Source organism: Molossus molossus, unplaced genomic scaffold, assembly GCF_014108415.1.
Source record: "Molossus molossus isolate mMolMol1 unplaced genomic scaffold, mMolMol1.p scaffold_m16_p_12, whole genome shotgun sequence".
NCBI classification, from domain to species: domain Eukaryota; kingdom Metazoa; phylum Chordata; class Mammalia; order Chiroptera; family Molossidae; genus Molossus; species Molossus molossus.
In genome coordinates, this window is record NW_023425347.1 from 73,220,192 (window position 1) to 73,238,328 (window position 18,137).

General features: G+C 52.5%; 1 protein-coding gene, 1 long non-coding RNA gene and 1 other non-coding gene across 4 annotated transcripts; all 3 read left to right on the top strand.

Moving 5' to 3' along the window:
• The first annotated feature begins 778 nt into the window (after positions 1-778).
• On the top strand, positions 779-6,165 carry LOC118627134. Of its 2 annotated transcripts, none has more exons than XR_004959016.1 (6): positions 779-914; positions 1,220-1,299; positions 2,454-2,552; positions 3,705-3,802; positions 5,487-5,589; positions 5,896-6,165. It is a non-coding gene; the product is annotated as an uncharacterized LOC118627134 (long non-coding RNA). The 2 variants fall into 2 exon arrangements; XR_004959015.1 differs by having other exon boundaries at positions 5,503-5,589.
• Positions 6,166-8,993: 2,828 nt separating this feature from the next.
• CUNH1orf210 (chromosome unknown C1orf210 homolog) lies at positions 8,994-11,979 on the top strand. Its single transcript, XM_036257117.1, has 3 exons — positions 8,994-9,035; positions 11,034-11,149; positions 11,298-11,979. Exons 2-3 carry the CDS (start codon positions 11,131-11,133, stop codon positions 11,618-11,620), a joined length of 342 nt encoding a protein of 113 aa, XP_036113010.1. The 5' UTR covers positions 8,994-9,035; positions 11,034-11,130; the 3' UTR covers positions 11,621-11,979.
• LOC118627410 lies at positions 9,617-9,732 on the top strand. The gene has a single exon (XR_004959155.1). It is a non-coding gene; the product is annotated as a small nucleolar RNA SNORA22 (small nucleolar RNA).
• Positions 11,980-18,137: the final 6,158 nt, after the last annotated feature.

Consider the following 18,137-nt stretch of genomic DNA (forward strand, 5'->3'; position numbering starts at 1 on the left):
GCCAGGAAGAGGTGTTCATGACACCTTGTGGATACTTCTGCCTTTTGAGGAAGGTTTTATTATTATTACCCTCATTTTACAGATGAGGAAATCGATGCTTTCTAAGAATAATCAAGTGGAGCTCAACTCTGACCCCAGACAATTTGATCCGTAACAGGCCTGCTAGATGGTTCGACCTAGATGGAAACAGGTTAAAAGTCTCTGCCAGCATTTATAGGAGGGCTGCTATGAATGTCATCCCCAAACTCTTAAAAATGATTTAAGAAAGCGTATGGTTATATACTTAGAAAGTATTAGAGATTTTATTCTGGAAACATAATAAGCTCAGCTCTGTGCTGTGTTATGATTGAGTGGGGGCCTTTAAAAGGCAAAGATGGAGCAGCAGAGATGGGCAGGCACCAATTTTCAGGGCGCCTTGCCTTTAAGGTACACCAGGTCCTTGCTTCACCCCAGGTCACTCCGAAATCCTAGAACCAGTCACATAGGCCACAAATGACTCATTGTTTTTCTGCTTCAAACAGCAAGACTACTTAGAATACAAAGCACATCTTATGAGGGAAAGTTGCCACCCCAGGCCACAGACACACATTCCTGCAGGATCCACAGCCTGGGTGAATCACGGGGATTGCTCCCTGGTTGATCAATCTCACTTTTAATGTCTGAGGATGAAACGTAGCGACAGGGCAATGAACCCATGATTCATTCATCTGACACAAGGATGATCGGGCAACTTTTGAAGGCAGGGCCCCCCGCTCTCGCCCTGTCGTTAACCCTTTTCACCGGAAGGCATATTGGGGTTTTCCATCTCATTCTTGCCTCCACCCTGAGGAAGGGAAGCTGGTGCGACAAGACTCGGGAGTGGGCTCCTTCCAGGTTTAGTGGTGCCTGCCACCAGAGGAACGCCCCAAGTCCAGGTAGGCAACGAATTTTCCGATCGCCATGAGAGAGCGAGAATGTGGGAGAGATGACCATCCCTATTATGTGGGGCGGCAGGACTGAGAGGGGGCACCGCAATGGGGCCGTTCTGTCCAGATGGTCTGCCACCTCTGGCCACCTGCCTGGCATGACATCCCTCAGGAGAGAGTGTGGTAGTTTCCTGCCAGGTCGGCTGAGCTCTGTTCTCCCGGACCAGTTACCCCAGAGATAACTGAGCATGGAGGGGGCACAGACTGCTACCTCGTCACACTAGGGGCACATGGTGTCTGATCATATATCCAAGGTGGCAAGATGGAGCTGGTGGCTTGGGCCGAAGTTGTCCCATAAACCTGGATGCCGGATCTGATGTGGTAACCCTATGAGGTAATTATACTGGGGTTTCAGGGCGGTGTGTTTGGGGAGGTGAGGCTTGGTGAGCTCTCCCTCAGGCCTTCATGGGACACCTGACAGACGCGTCCACCTTGAGGAAGTGGGGAAACCCTAGAAGCTGCAATCTCCAGGCACTTCCTTAGTCTCGGGTCTAGGGATGTGACCTGTGAGTGTACCTTAGAGAATGGTGCCTTCTCAGTGGTGGTGGGTCAGAGGGCTTGTTTTTACCAAGCTTCAAGCCCAGTCCCCTCTGGGACTCATTCCGGCAGGCTCTGAATGCTGGGGCATCTCCAGATGTCACCAATGGCAGGCCAGGAGTGGGGAAAGACCAGCCTCCGGGGAGGGTGGGGGCTGAGTAAAGGAGGAGGAATGAGGGGTGTCCTGAGGAAGTGCTGACTCATCTCCAGAAGGCTGGAAGTGACTAGATACAGAACATGGGCAGCCTCCCTCCAGAGGCTTTTGAAGAAAAGAGGTCCTCTACCTATTCAAAGGGGCACCTGTTTACAAAAGAAGAGAGGCTCCTACACTCAGAGTGTAAAGGGTTAACACCAGTTCTTAACCTGGAGGGAGCAAGTGAGCCCCCTGGAAATCTAATCATTCATCAGATACGTTTTTATTGGTCACCTACTACATGCCAGGCCTGCGAGCATATTTGAGACTGGATGTACATATGCATTTCTTTATTCTCATCAGCTTCTCAAAAGGGGACTACAACACCCCCCAAGGCTAAGACCCCCAGTCTGCCACAGGGAGGGGTTGGGTCAGATGGAAAAGGAATTGTTAGGGAGGTGGGACCCAGACACCTTCTTTGGCTTGCTCTGCAATATTTCCTTCGGGAGATATATTTTCTTTGATTATATTTGAAAGGCAGTGATTGTTGCCTGTCACTCCAAATAATTGTGAGGAATCGAGTACCTTGATTGCAAATTTTACTCCTAGGAGCTGAGAAGAAAAAAAATTCTGAGATGTTCTAAATTAATTCACAGTGGCCAGAGAGTGAGAGAAAGAGTTAGTCTATGAACGGCTGCTGACTGTCTAACAAAAGACTTCTCACATTCCTGTTGGAATTCTGGATGTATTTCCAGGTGGCTATTTCCAGATTTTTCTAGTCATCCAGGAGCACCCCTCCCCTCCCCACTTGTTTACAGGAGGGCTTTCTGGACTGGCGCCCCAGCCAACCAGTAGGACATTCTTCGTGTAGACGGAGCGATTCCAGAGCTTCTGCCACCCGTTTGCCTATAGCTCAGGTAACTTCTTCGGACGGCCCCCTTCGCCCCCTCCCCTCTTTGATGCACGAAAGGCCTGCACAGCTCTGGGAAGGAGGGCGTGCTGTCTTTGCTGCGCAGCCATGCTGCTGTTGCTTTAGACTCCATGCCCCAACAACAGTCTTTTGACTGGCAATTTTGGCTCAGGAAAACCTTACTTACAAAACGACTTTCAGCCATGTTAACATAAATGGATGTTAACATTTTTTAGTTGAACAGAGCAGAGGGATGTAGTTGGGATATATAACTGGAAAGATGCTGGACCTAGAGTCAGAAGACCTGGGTTCGAATCCTGACTCTGCCATTTACTGGTAGAGTTATTAGCATGTTATCATGAGACCTCTGATGAGGAAGGTTGAGTCAATCACATGCTTCAGATAATGGTAAAGCCCCCACTGTCTGTAGGTCCCACCTCAGAACCACTCCATGGGTCATATCTCTGGGCTTATCTTTTTTTTGTTCTCATTGATTTTTATAGCAAGAGATAGAAACATAGATGTGTGAGAGAAACACTGATCGGCTGCCTCCTGCACGGCACCTACTGGGTATTGAGCTTGCAACTGGGGCATGAGCCCTGACTAAGAATCCAGCCTGGACCTCTCTGTCGATGGGATGACGATGGGATAATCCACTGAGCCTGGCTTCCTGGGCTTGTCTTTATCAGGAGTTGCATCCTCTGGGACCTCCATTTCCATACACCACCATCTGCTCACCACTTCCTATTTACTCTCTCTAATCCACCAGCAAGTGCTCCTAAAACTCATCGATCCTACCACCTTTTCAGTGCTCCTCACACCTCCCCGCCCTGTCCTCACTCCCCTCTTTACTGGGCCCAGATCTCCTGGGCATTATGGAAACCCCGTCCTTGTCTACAAATCTGGCTCCCTTGCCCCTTCCTGCCCTCATCAGATTTGCCTGGCAAATCCCCGTCCTGGTTAAATCTCTCCATTCTCCCACCTGCACTTGGAGTGGCTAGAAAACAAGGACACTTAACATTCCTACTGACTGCTCACCCCAAGGTGCTACATACTGGCGGGCTCTGGATGACCAATTCACACCTTCCTTTCTCTCCTCAAACCCCCAAACCTCTGCCCATCCCACTCTCAGCTGGTGACCCTGCTTCCTATTCCTCAGGAGAAACAGAAGCCATGGGGAGAAAACTTCCTACGGCTCCCATCATTTCACCTGCGTGCTCCACCTTCCTCGAGGGACTCCTCCTGCTCCTGCCCAAGGTCAGCCGTCCGCCTGGGCACTTGATCCCACACCACTGATGCCTTCAGGACTTCACACCCCCAGTGTCCCTTTTCCTTCCTTCTGCATCATCGATTTTCTTTCTCCCCTGGGTTATTCTGGCCAGCATACACACATGGTATAACAGCTCCTAGCCTTTGAAAAATCCTCCCCGTGATTGCATCCCCACCTCTGGTGTCTGCATCACTTTTAAAAAATATATTTTTTTTCTTTATTGATTTTGAGAGAGAGAGGAAGGGAGAGGGAGAGAACGAGATAGACACATTGATGAGAGAGCATTGATTGGCCGCCTCCTGCATGCCCCCCCAACTGGGGATCGGGCCTACAACCTGGGCATGTGCCCTGAATGGGAATTGAACCGGCGACCTCTTGGTGCATGGGTCGATGCTCAACCACTGAGCCACACTGGCCGGACCCTGCACCACTTTTTTTAGTTTTAATTTTATTTATTGATTTGAGAGAGAGAGAGACAGAAACATAGATTTGTTGTTCCACTTATTTCTGCATTCATTGGTTGATTCTTTTTTTTTTCTTTATTGATTTTAGAGAGAGAGGAAGGGAGAGAGAGAGTGAGAGAGCTAGAAACATCGATGAGAGAGAACATTGATTAGCCGCCTCCTGCATGCCCCCCACTGGGGATCAGACCCATAACCTGGGCATGTGCCCTGACCAGGAATTGAACCGGCGACATCTTGGTGCATGGGTTGACACTCAACCACTGAGCCACACTGGCCGGGCCATTGGTTGATTTTTGTATGTGCCCTGACTGGGGATTGAATCTGCAACCTTGGAGTATCAGGACAATGCTCTAACCAACTGAGCTACCTGGCCAGGGCCTCTCTGCTCCTTTTATAGCAAAATTATATGAAGAAGTGGTCACCGCTTTCTCTGCTCCCATATTTGGTGTGTTGCTCCAGTCAGGCATTTGTCCCCAACACCAATGAAACTGCTCTTGACAAGTCACCAGTGACCTCTATGTGGCCAATTTCAAAGTCACTTCTCAATCTATATCTCAGTTGACCTAATACCCGCATTTGATGTAGCTGACCAAGCCCTTGCCCTCGAAATACTTTCTTCTCTGGCCTCTAGGACACCTCTCTCGCATGTCTGCTCCCACCATGCTGCTGGCCAAGCCTCAGTCTCCTTTCCTGTTTCTCCCCAGTTCACCTCCTCCCCCACTGTGCTCTGGGGCTCAGCCTCAGTCTTGCTCTCTCTCTACACCTAGATGACTGGTTTTAAAAATCACCCCCATTTTGCTGCTTCCCAAATTTATATTTCTAGCCTTTGTCTCCCTCTGCATTCCAGCCAAATTTATGCTACTGCCTACTTAGGATGCTATGGGTGTGTCACATCTAACATGTCCAGAATGACATCCTAATTGCCCGTCCAAATCTGTCCCTTCTGGAGTTTTCCCCTTGAGTAAATGACAACTCCATCCTACCAGCTGCTCAGGACAAAACTTTGGAGTTCTTCTTGGTCCCTTTCTTTTTCTCAAAGCCGACATCCAGTCCGCAGGTCATGTAGGCTTCACTTTCAAAATATATCTAGAATCTGACCACTTCTCCCCGTTCCTGCCCGAGCACCCTCTCGCCACAGTCCCTCTCTCCTGAATGATAGCAGCAGCTTCCTAACTGGCCTTCCTGCTTCTACCCTGGCCTCCTCTAGTTCATTCTTTACACAGAAGCCAAAGAAGGACAGTCCCTCATCCTCCGCTCGGATCGTCAGTGGTCTCCCATCTTGTGGAGGGAAGGACCTGAGGAGGCTCCAGGTGAGCTGACAGGCCTCCCAGTGCAGCCCCTCCCATGGCTCCAGCCAGCCAGCCTCCTGTGTTGCGGGAAGGAGCCAGCCATGCCCTGCCTCTGTCTTTGTCCTGGCCAGTTCCTCTTTCTGGACTGCTCTTCCCCAGAAAGACAGGGTTGCCATCTCACGCTCACTCAGGTCTCAGCTCACCACCCCCTCTTCCCCTCCACAGCTCCCTATCACCTACAGCTTTTTTATTTTCTTCCTAGCACTAGCCATTATCCGAATGATCCTACTTATTTTTCACTTGTGTATTGTCTGTCTTCCTCACCAGAATGAAAGCTGTATGGCAGCGGGACCTCTGTCCCCGTCAGTGAGCACAGTGCCTGCCACGTGGTTTTCAGGGCTGCCATGGAAGGTCGTGAAGGTTATTCACGGCTCCAGAGCTCCAGGCTGCAGTGGGTGCTGACATCTAGCCTGCTCTCTGCTGTCCGTGCTGTGCGGCACCCAACAGGTTGTCCTCTGCTACATTCTAATGCATGCCTGTGGGCTGGCTGCGGCTCTGTGTTGGGTGTTCAGTAAATACTCATGGAATAAATGACTGTGATGGATGAACAGGCCTTTACTTGTTTTCTTCTGTGGGACTTCATGCAAATTTCTTTCTTATGGGCCCTGGCTGGTGTGGCTCAGTTGGCTGGGCAACGTCCTTTGCACCAAGAGGTCGCTGGTTCAATTTCTGGTCAGGGCACATGCCTGGGTTGTGGGCTTGATGCCCAGTGCCGGGAGGCAGCCAATTGATATGTTTTTCTCTCTCTCCCTCTCTTTCTCTTTCTCTAAAATCAACAAAAATACATATAAAATTTTTATTTCTTTTTTTTTTATCCTCACCCGAGGACATTTTTGCATTTATTTTCAGACAGAGAGGGAGGGAGAGAGGGAGGGAGGTAGAGAGGAAGGGAGAGAGAGAGAGAGAGAAACATCGATGTGAGAGAGACACACATCAAGTGGCTGCCACCCACACAACCCCAACTGGGGCCGGGGACAAACCGTAACCGAGATACATGCCCTTAGTGGGAACTGAACCCAGGACTCTCTGGTCCGCGGGCTGACTCTAACCGCTGAGCCAAACCGGCCAGGGCAAAATTTTATTTCTTAGTTTTATTTTCTTCATCTGGTACAGGGCTAATCAATATTTAATAGTGAAGTTATGAGGATTAAATGAAACTGTTCCTTAAAAAACTGGAAGAGATATGATTTCATGTGCATGAAATGTCCAGAACAGGCAAATCCATAGAGACAGAAAGCATATTTGAGGTTGCTGGACCTGGGGTGGGGGAATGAGGAGTGACCGCTTAATGGGCAGGGTGCACCCTTTTGGTGTGATAAAAATATTTTAGAACTAGACGCAGTGAATGTTCTAAATGCCATTAAATTGTGTGCTAAAATGGTGAGTTTTTTTGTGATGTGAATTAGGTTATGCTATATGAATACCTTAATACCTTAATTTAAAAAAACAAAACAAAAAACAGCACAGGGCCCGGGACATGGTAGGTGTTCAATGAGTATCTTTTGAATCCCATGGTTTCCTTGCTTCAAATCAAAGCAAAACCCCCAAGCTTCCTAACTCCACTATCCCATCCCAGGTAGTATTCACTTCTCATTCATTTCTTTAAAAAAAAAAGTTAAAATTTTTTTTAGAGAGAGAAGAAGGGGGAGAGAGAGAGAGAGAGAAACATCGATCAGCTGCCTCCTGCACGCCCCCTACTGGGGATGGAGCCTGCAACCTGGGCATGTGCCCTGACTAGGAATCAAACCAGGACCTCTCAGTCCAATGGGAGGGTGCTCAACCCACTGAGCCACACCAGCAGAGCTCATTCATTTATTTCAGAAGGATTTATTGTTGCCGTTTTAGATATTGGGGATTTGAACGGGAATGAGATAGATGCAAACCCTACCCCCAGAGTTTCCAGGCTCATAAGAGGCCCTGCCAAATAAAGAGAGTATCACAATACCGTGTGGTCAGGGCAGTGGGGAAGTGCCAGGACTGCGGGGGGGGGGGGGGCACAGAGGGGGGGAGGAGGACCCCGACTGGGGAGGGTAAGGAAAGGCTTTCTATATAAAGAGGCACCTAAACTACGGTCTGAATGATGAGTAGGTCTGGGAGGAAAACAGCCAGGTGGGTGATGGACAAGTTGGGGGAGGGGCTGGAGGTGAGGGCTGGGAATCAGGGGTCCCAGGAACGGGGCATGTAGAGCCTGGGAGATGAGAGCATGGTGGGTTCCGGAGTAGAGAACAGTTTGGTGTGGGTGGAGGAGAGAGTATGAAAGGTAGGCAGGATGAGGGGAGAAGTAGGAAGGAGCCTTTGGTAGTAAGGGTTCCGATTCCATGCTAAGATATCCAAGGTCCTGCAAGGGCCTCCCCTTTGCAGCCGCAGTTCTGGCTTGCCCCACTGGCCACCCCTGGGCACAGTCCCTGCTCGGGTTGTGGCCTGAGGGTTCCGTGAACTCCTGTACCTGCAAAGCTCATGCAGTCCTTCCTCCCTTAGATATTCACTGAGAGCCTGCCCTGTGCCAAGTACTGGCAACCCAGAGACGTGCAAAACATGGCTCCACCCTGGGAGAGCTCCTGGGCTCATGGGGGAGGCAGCACAGGAAGAAATGATTACAATGCAGATAGAGAAATGCTGTGATAAACGGGGCACAGGGCATGGAGGAGGTGGGGCCTGCCGGGTAGCCCGAGGGCTCAGCGAAAGCGAGACTCCGGATCCCAACGGGGTCGTCAAGGGCCAGGAGTAGAACAAAAGGGAGCTTCAGAGCCTAGATTTGTGGGTCACAGGATCCTTGGGATCCAGATCAAGGCTTGGACCCTCTACCCAGGTAAACACTCACACACACCATAACCCCCCAAAGACACATGTACACTCCCCAAAAGACCTCTGAACTCACACTCCCTATTGACCTCCACATCCCCTCTACACACGCACACGCACACATACATTTGCAGGCAATTTTGAGTCTCTAGGCCCCTCTGGCTTTGCCTGGGTAGAGTGCCTAACCCCCCTGGCTCCCGTTCCGGCCCACCACCTTCACAGGCCTGCAAAGCTCCCCGTTCAACTCTGGACTTTGTACCTGTCACCGGAAATTCATTGCTCAGGGCCGCCTGCCAGAGCGGCAGCCTACTTAGGTGTCCGTTGGACCACCCCCTCCCTCCCAGGATCCTACCTGCACTGGCCCAACCCCCTCCCCGCAGTACTCGGGGAGGGGGGGTGAGGCCTGCGCAGTAAGGTTCTCTGCACCGGCTTGGGAAGATGTAGGTAGGCCTCCCAGATGTGGGCGTTGCCTGCTGCCCAGCCCTCCGCCCTCACCTGCAGCTTCAGCCCCACCTGCTGCGTCCCCAGGTGTGTCAAGCGGCAGTTCTGCCCCGCCCACTGCCTGCTGGCCCCAGCCGGAAGCTTCCTCCAGGCAGCTCCTACAGGTGGGGAGCAGGGGGAAGAATTGGGGGGCTGAGAGGGGGGATAACAAATCCCCGGGGCTCCTCAGATCAGGGTGAGTGTGTATGTCTGTGAAAATCAGAGGGCACATGTGTTTGTTGGAAGAAAAGTGACTTGAGGGGGTGGGGTGACAGCCTGTGGGTGTGGGTATGTGTCCTTGGGAAGAATTCACAGGGACAGGGCAGAATTAAAGGAATAGGAGTAAAGGAAAGGTCAAATTGAATTCAGTTCATTTCAGTTTAACAACATTTTATTTTTTGAGGACCCAGTGCATAGTGTGGGGCCCACGTAGGCACCCACTGAATGTTATTCATTTACCTCCCCTTTCTCCTGTCCGCGGCCCCACCCCCACCCCACGCGCACTCTCTGCTCCCTCACTCAACTCCGTACACTAGCCCTGAGCAGCCGAATGCCAAGCTCTCTGGCAGTCCTAGGACCCAGGTTAATCAGCCCAATCTTTGCCCCCAGGGAGCTGCCCAATTCTGACGGGTAGTTTATGGGGTAGGCCAGTGAAGGGGGTCATCCAGAGGGTCCTGGGACAAGTTGTCGGTGAGGAGGGAAGATCTTGTTAAGGTATCAGTGTATGGCTTTGACTCTGGGCTAGAGTAATGTCTGTTCTTTTTCCTCTGCACTGAAAGGACTGTTTATCCTTTTAAGTGTATCCAGAAAGTCAGCACATTATAAAAAAAATAAAGTTATCAGTATAAAAGACTATGCTCCCCTAAACTAGGTGTGTCTCTCCTAGGTGCTTTCTTAGCCTGGCTACTCCTCCCCAGGTACTCCTCTTCTTCAGGTACTCCACCTGTAGATAATCTCCAACTCTAGCTGGTCCTCCAACAGATACTTCCCTAACCTAGGTGCTCTTTCTCTAAATACACCCCAGATTCAGTTGCTCCCCCCACTCCTCTGATTCAGGTGCTCCTCCTCCAGGTATTTCTGAGCCTAGATGATCTTCCTCCAGATACTCTCTTAATTCAGATGATCCTTCTATAGATCCTCTCCAGTCCTAGTGATTCTCATCTGGATGATTTCTTTTTTTTTTTCCTCACCCGAGGACATTTTTCCATTTTTTGTTCAGATAGAGCGGGAGGGAGAGAGAGGAAGAGAGAGAGAAGGAAACATCGATGTGAAGGGACACATCGAGTGGCTGCCACCCGCACGACCAACCAGGGCCGGGGACAAACTGCAACCGAGGTACGCGCCCTTAGCGGGAACCGAACCCGGGTCTCGCTGTACCGCAGGCCGACGCTCTAACCACTGAGCCAAACTGGCCAGGGCTGGATGATTTCTTGATTCAGGTTCTATATTTGGCTACTCCCTTTGAGGGCAGAGGTGAAGGGACAGAGATGTGCCTGAAAGGCTGAGGGTAAAGGTGGGTTGATGAGGGCTCCTGATGAAGGAGCAGAGGGGTCAGGTCTGCCCTGGCTGTGCCTGGGACCCCCTGCCCTGGGTGGGGACTGGCACTGTCTTTCATGTGTACTTTCCACTTTGGCTCGTTACCTCTAAGCAATTGCTGTTGCCAGCCTCTGGGAGCCAGGACTGCCCCTCACCTTCCATCCTCAGCTTATCAAACAGTATAGCAAACTGGGTTCTGGGCCTTGGTGCCAAAGACCTGGGTTCAAGTCCTGGAACTTTGGCTGAGTTAGTTTCCCTTCTGGGCCTCAGTCCTCATCTATAGAGAGGACACTGTTTACACCCACATCACAGATTGCTGTGAGCACGGTGCCTGGTGCCTGCATCATGAGGTGTGCTCAGGATAAGTTCCAGCATTGATTCGGTTTTTTAGCCGCTTCCAGAGCTAGACCGTACAGTATTTCCTTACAAATAGGCAATTTCTCAGCTCGTTTCTCCTGTGAACAGCCGGTTATGGTCAGGTGTCTAGTCTCCAGGGTTTGTGCAACACCCTAACACGGCTGTGAGTGTGGCCTGCAGTGCGTACCCTGTGGCCACCCTTGACAGCCACATGTGCCTGTATGTTTCAGGATCTGTGCCCCAGAGCTGCCTGGCACCTGGGGATCTCCTTGGAGCCAGGGCTCTTCTGGCCAAGCCCGAGGCTCACGGGTGTCTTCCAGCTACTCCATGAGTGACGCAAACCAAAGTGAGTGGCAGTGAGAGGGAACCTGAAGAGGGGGGTGGTTTCCCCTTAGATGCTGGGGTTGGGGGGAAAGATCCTGCCACCACTACTCTTGGTCTCCCCAGGAAGCCTATCTGGAGCCCTGATCATAATGCTGTCTCTTTCTCTGCAGCCATTGTGGGGCCTTCAGAGTTCCCCACGGCATCAGCCACGTCCCCTGGACCAGGTGTCGGGGCCCGGGCATGGCCTGTGCTGGTGGGGGTTGTGCTGGGAGCTGTGGTCCTTTCTCTCCTCATTGCACTTGCTGCCAAGTGCCACCTCTGCCGCAAATACCGCACCAGCTTCCAGCACCGCCCGCTGCCTGGAACAAGGAAGGGGATCTGTCCAGAGGTGGGTGAAGATGAGGATGATGACGGCTTCATTGAGGACAATTACATTCAGCCTGGTGCCAGTGGGCTGGGGACGGAAGGTAGCAGGCACCACTTCTCCCTCTGAGCCAAGATCTTTGGACACCCCCCCACCCCATGCTTGACAGCTTAAGGATTGTAAATACCACATGGGAACCATGAACCTCAGGGATGGAGGTGGCTAGGGTTTAAGGGCTGACCAGGGGTTGAGCAATTTTTCCTTCCCTAACACTAGCCACCAAAATGACAATGATCTTCTCTTGCTCAATAACCCTCAATGGCTCCCTGCTGTTCTCAGGATAAAGCCTACCAAGGACCTAAATATGGAAATAAGGGCTCTCTTGGCCTCTTGCCTTTCCCTACTATTATTATATACCAGATGATGACATTTTAGCAGATGAAAATCAGTGTGCCAAGTTTCTTACTGAAATTTTTTTCTATCAATGAAGTGGGTAATCTAAATAGTTGTAATATATTCCAATTTTCACAGGTATTAATAAATCTGTTTTCATTTCAAATAAAAATTAAAAATTGCTCATTTTTATTTTCCTGAACTGGAACGTGCTGCTTGGACATCCCCAGGCCGAGCCCCTCCCTCATAACCCTGTGAGCTCCTCTCCCATCACCCTTGCCACATTTTACCTTTATCTTGATTGCAATTTGCATTTATCCCTTCCTTGCCTGGGCTTACAGCTGGACTGAGCTACCTGAGGCCACAGGCTATGTCTTATTTGTGTCCTCAGAGTCTTGCACAAGGCAGATGCTAAATAAATATGTGTAAAATTTGAATTATTGTGGGCTGAGGAATAAGTAGGTGAAAGGTGAGGGAGTGGAGTCTATTGTGAAAGACTTGATCAAGAGCTTGACAAGAGAAGAATAGGGTGGGGAGATTGGGGCAAGGGAGTCAATTAAGCTTCCTTGGTTCTTTGTTTCTTTTGCACAGATTTAAAGGCACAGCTGACTCTGGAGGGCAGGAAGCAGGTGGTCCCAGCAGCCTGAGGTCAGGCATAGTACCTCTAGTGATCTGTCATTTATGGGCATTAATGAGACTCCATGCCTGGGACTCCTAAACTCTCGATTCTAAGTTTCAAGTACTGTGGCGAGAGTATCTGATTGGCCCAGTTTGGGTCCAGTATCCACCACAGGTCCAGCCAGTTGTGACCAGTGGCTCTGGAATCGAACCCAAAACCCTTTGGTCCGAGGGCCAATGATCTAACTGCTGAGCCAAACCAGCCAGGGTACCGTGTTAGCCTTTGAGGAAAGAGCCAGCAGAGAAGGAAAGTGAGGGGTGACTGACACAGGGAGGTCGAGGGGGCCTGGGGCCAGCCCGTAGGGTCTGAGGGGTGCCCATGGCAGTGATGAGGCTGAAGAGTGGGCCAGATCAGCGAGTACTTTGGTGCCAAGATAGAGAGCTTGCACTCCAGTCAGAGCAACCAGGCTCGTCTGGGAGCTTTTTGGGCAAGTCATTCTGGATGCTGCACCGCGGTGGGTTGGAGGGCAGAGACCAAGAGAGATAGGTGACTAAGATGTGACTAAGGTGTGGCACAGGGAACAGATTCCAGACTTCTGAAGGAGGTGGAGCTGACAGCAGTTTGGCTACCGGATGTGGGGACAGGAAGGAGTCAAAGGAGTTCCCCTGGTTTCAGGCTTGATGGCTGGAGGAGTTGGGGGGGGGGGGCAGGTTTCTGGGGAATGAGGATTCAGTGCCGGATGTGGGATTTTCAGGGAAAGATGCCCAGGGGCAGCTGGGACTCACCTGGGAGAAGTCCCCCCTGCAGACATGGGTTTGGGATAGTCAGCCTCATAGGGTCTCTGAGACCCTCAGAGTGATCAGGTCATAGAAGCGGAGTAGAAAGGCACAGATAACTGCGTAGGGAAACACTGACATCTAAGGGCTTGTCGGCAGGGGAGAGGCAGCCAGGGAGCAGGGGAGCCCAGTGCTCACTGTCCTGACTCCAGCAATTTTTCCTGAGTCCAGAGATGGCCATACCTGCCCAACCTGAGACCTGGAGAAGGATTCAGAGCAGCAGAACCAAGGGGCCAAGGACATGTCCTGGCCTCCAAGGGAAAAACTGCTGCGATCTCCATGGGTCTGTCCCCTGACCTAACGCCCCTGAGGGCCCACCTGGAGGGATGTCCTGCCTGCAGTTCTGGGCCTGAAAGCTGCTCAGCTGGCCCATTTGCACGAATTCTTTGGGACCTAAGTCAGAGTGTCTGGGGGATCCAGGAGAAGGTATGGGGCTGATCTCAGATGAGCAGTTGCTTCTCTGGAGCCCAGCGCCCAGCCAGGGTCGGCAGGGAGGACTTCCTCTTAGAACCTGCTGTGGGGCAAGCCTTGCTGAGCAGGATCCTGGGTCATGAGTACCTTGGACCTTGTCCTGAGAGGCCTTGGTGGATTCCTCTGAGGAATCATTGCCACTGTGCTCCGCATGCCTGGCCCTGTGCACAAACAGGGCAAATGGCCTGGGTCCACAGGTTCAAGGGCCCGGGATGCGGAACCTGCTGGGAGGCCTGGGACTCAGCCAGACCTGGCTCCAGTCTGCCCTCCTCTGGCTCAGGCACTGGCCCCAGCCTGCCTCTGCCCTGGCCTGGCACCCTGTCCTGCCTCCCCCAGCCCCTGCCACTACTTCCTCTGTCCTGGGAACCTCAACCCAGACCTGACTGCAGAGGGCAACCCCCAAAGCAGAGCCAGATCCCTTGTTCATATGTGGAGGCCAAAGGCAGGGGTCATACAGGCCACAGACATGAAGTTTAAGAAGCCCCAGTAGCCCTGGCCAGTTTGGCTCAGCGGTTAGAGTGTCGGCCTGCGGTCCGGAGAGACTCGGGTTCGGTTCCCGCTAAGGGCACGTACTTCGGTTGCAGTTTGTCCCCGGCCCTGGTTGGTCGTGCGGGTGGCAGCCACTCGATGTGTCCCTTCACGTCGATGTTTCTCTCTCTCTCTCCCTCCCACTCTATCTGTACAAAAAATGGAAAAATATCCTCAGGTGAGGATAAAAAAAAAAAAAAAAAAGAAGCCCCAGCAGAGTAGCAGGTGAACTGAGAGCTGAGACTCCCTGGATTCAAATCCCAGCGCTGTCATTTAGGGGCTGTGTGACCTTGGGTGTGACTGACTCCCTCAGTGCTCTATCTGATTTCTTCTCAGTAAAATGGGGATCAGAATAGTACTTGCCTCACAGTGTTGTTAGAAGGATTAAATGAATTATCTAAGTCAAGTGGAACAGAGACAGCATCTGCAAAGGTTAGCCGTTTGCCCGTGGGCATCCCCAGGGCAATCGCCCCCCACAGTGGGTCCTCCCACAGCAGTCTTAATCCCAAGGGAGGAGCTTGTTAGCCCCTCCCTCCAATAGCCTCAGTTTATGAGCCCCATTGTCTCAGCATTGCACACTCCCGGTGGACCACCTGGGACCCGGTGCCGGCCTCTGTGCACCTGAGAAAGCCCCACCATCGCCCGCTGAACACCTGGCCTCCAGCTTCCTGTGGGCCCTCACAGCTTCCAGCAGTCGTGCCGTTTCCTGGCCGAGTCCCTCTCCGTCTCCATGGCAGCTCTTTAAATGGCCTCTGCCACACAGAGATAATAGTTACTGGTCAGGGCCTCCCTCAATTTCCTGCTACAAAACCCACAAACATAACCTGTGTCCATTCTTCCTTCTCTCTTATCAGATGGCTTTATAAGCCCAATAGTCAGTCACAAAGACCTGTCCGTCCAGCTGCTGAACAGCTGTGGAATCTACAGTGTTTCACTTTGTCCCTCCCCCATCTTGCATCCGGACGATGGCATTAATCAGCCAACTGATTTCCCTGCCTCCATTTTCGCCCCTTCCAGTTAATTCTGTCGCAGGCAGAATGATTGTCATAAAGCACAGTTCTGACCAGGCCATCCCTCTGCTGACAACCCCTTACTGGCTTCCTCTCAGCCTCACGAAGCTGTGCCACCTGCTGGGGAGCTGCTGGAGCCCCCGGCTGGCCCAGGGCCTCCCCCCACTCTGTGCCTCTTCCCAGCTGTGCTCCAGCTGTGCTCCGTCAGCCACACAAACCCTCCTAGTTCCCCGAAGGAGCCATGTTCTCTTGCCCTGGGACCCTTCTGCTATTCCTTTGTTCTGGGCACTTCCCATCCCTCAGGGCCAGCGGAAACATCACTCTTCTGGGGCCGTTGGGCCATTTCTTCTTGTTCTTGTTCTTGGAGAACTAATCCTGGTTCCACGCTGCAGCCAGTGAGTCCCAAATCCTATTCTGGTCAGAGTACCCACTCCCCTGACTGCACTCTTCCTGCGTTTCTCAGGGTCCCAAGGACAAAGTCCAAATTCTCAGCTGGGCTGCCAAGGTCATTGCCCACAGGAGTAAGAAGGAGGGATTTGGTGGGAACCATGTGAAGGCTCCCCTCCGTGGGGCTTGCATTTCTCCCCAGGTGGAGGGCTGGGCCACCTGCAGAGAGAGGTGTTGGGGTGCTGCTGGGGTGTGAAGGGAGTGCAGGGAACTTGCGGGTCACTGTGGGAGAGCTGACTGATGAGCCAGCTTCTGCGGTTGACTGTGATGAGGAGTTCCTGGTGACACCGGGCTGTGGCGGGCTCTCTGATAACCGCTCCCCGGAGGCGCGAGGCGGAGGCCCAGTGAGGCAGGTGTGAGCTTGTCCCTGGAGGGGTTTTCTGGGAGAGTGGCACCAGAGGGGCGGGCAGCTAAGCACAGAGGACTCAGTCGAGTGGCTGAAATGATGGGTTGCAGAATCGTAACCAGAAGGGAGATGAAGAGAGGAGGGGGCAGCTTTAGAGAGAGATGGTGGAGGGGCTGGTGGACGGCTGGTCACAATGTGGACCAACATGGGGTTTTGTGAGATGCTTTGGGCAAACAAGCTGGAGGCGGGAGGTTGTAGGCAGGCTTTAGTGATGGAGGAAGCAGTGACATTTCTGCCCTGCCCCTGCCTCGCCCCAGCTCCTACCCTCCCACTCATGCTCAGGTGGCTGAGCACTGTCTACCTCCACTGCCTTTGAAGCATGGCCCCTGGGGGCAGGGACCATAGTCTTCATCGGGCATCCTTCCCAGGAGAGCCTGGCAGGGGCCTTGCCTGAAATAGCTGCTCTGGACATTTGTGCCATGTGAACCTTCCTCCTTCCCCATTTCCTAGGCCTCTGTTTTCTATTCTCCTTTTCTTTCTTTTTTTATTTTTATTTTTTAATTTTTTTTTAATCCTCACCCGAGGACATTTTTTGATATTTTGTTCAGATAGAGAGGGAGGCGGGGGGGGGGGGAGAGAGAGAGAGAGAGAGAGAGAGAGAGAGAGAGAGAGAGAGAGAGAGAGAGAAACATCAACATGAAAAGGACACATCGAGTGGTCGCCACCCACACGACCCAACCAGGGCCGGGGACAAACTGCAACCGAGGCACGTGCCCTTAGCGGGAACCGAACCTGGATCTCTCCAGACCACAGGCTGATGCTCTAACTGCTGAGCCAAACCGGCCAGGGCTACTTTCTTAAAAGAAATATCATGGAAGAGTCTAATCCTGTCTAGGCTGAAAAAAAAACATTATTTCTCCCCATACTACAGGATGGAGAGGTGTTCTGCGGTCCTCCGATGGCCCAGCAGTTGGTGACAATGATAGCTCCCTCTTGGGAAGCCAGGAAGAGTGAGAATTTCTGGGGCAGGCAGGGTGGGGCTCAGGAGAGTCAGGGCCAACAGTGGACAGTGGCCTAACTTCCCTACCCTTCCTAGTTGTAGGTGGGTGTCTCCCTGACCCTTGCACACGCGTAGCCACAAAACAAAGCACCTAGCATGTGTCAGGCCCATCATGGGACCTAGGAATACACAGGTGAGAAGACCCAGCCCTGGTTAAGGAGACAGGTGCACAGAGGGAGAATGGCAGGCTGGCGTCTACAATCTAGACTTTGAGGCGAGAAAAGGGACAACTCTCTAGTTTAGGGGGAGACAGCCAGGGAAGACTCCCAGAGAACGTGGCTCCCTGGAGAACTGAGCCTTGAAGGACAGGAAGGCGGGGAAAGAACATCGGAGGCTGGGAGAAGCGAGAGAACAGGGTCAGGTCACAGCAGTAGCTCTGTGTCTGGCTCAGAAGGTGATGTGAGGGGAGAGAGGGGCCCAATCAGTTCACGTCTGCATGTCGGCCTGCGAGAGGTGGCGGCTCGGCAGGATCTTATGGTACATTTGCACGTTTGTCTTAGCCCAGTCACTGGGGTCCGTGCGCGTGTTGGGTTCGTGGGGGAGGTGGAGTTCAGAGGAGAAAGTCGGGAGGACAGTGCAGAGGCTGCTGCACAGACAGGCTGAGAAGAGGAGCCTGGCGGTGGTGTGGAGGAACCATTACCACAGGGACATCGGAAAGCAAGTCCGCGGAGCTGCGGGTGCTGGACACAGGGTGGAGACAGCGAGGGTGCCGTCGGGACCAGGCTGAGGAGTCCAGCCTGGCACGTGAGATGGAGCAGCTAGTTGAAGAGAGGAGGGGTCCCAGTTTGAATGTGTGGAGGCGGCTGCGGTGCCTCGGGAGTGCCTGGTGCTCCTGGACACGCCCTGTCCTTTCTGCTGTGGGGCTTGGCCCCCGGGCTGGCAGCGCCCTTCCCTCCCCCATCAGCTGTGTTCTCCAGGGACGGCCTCGATCTCGGC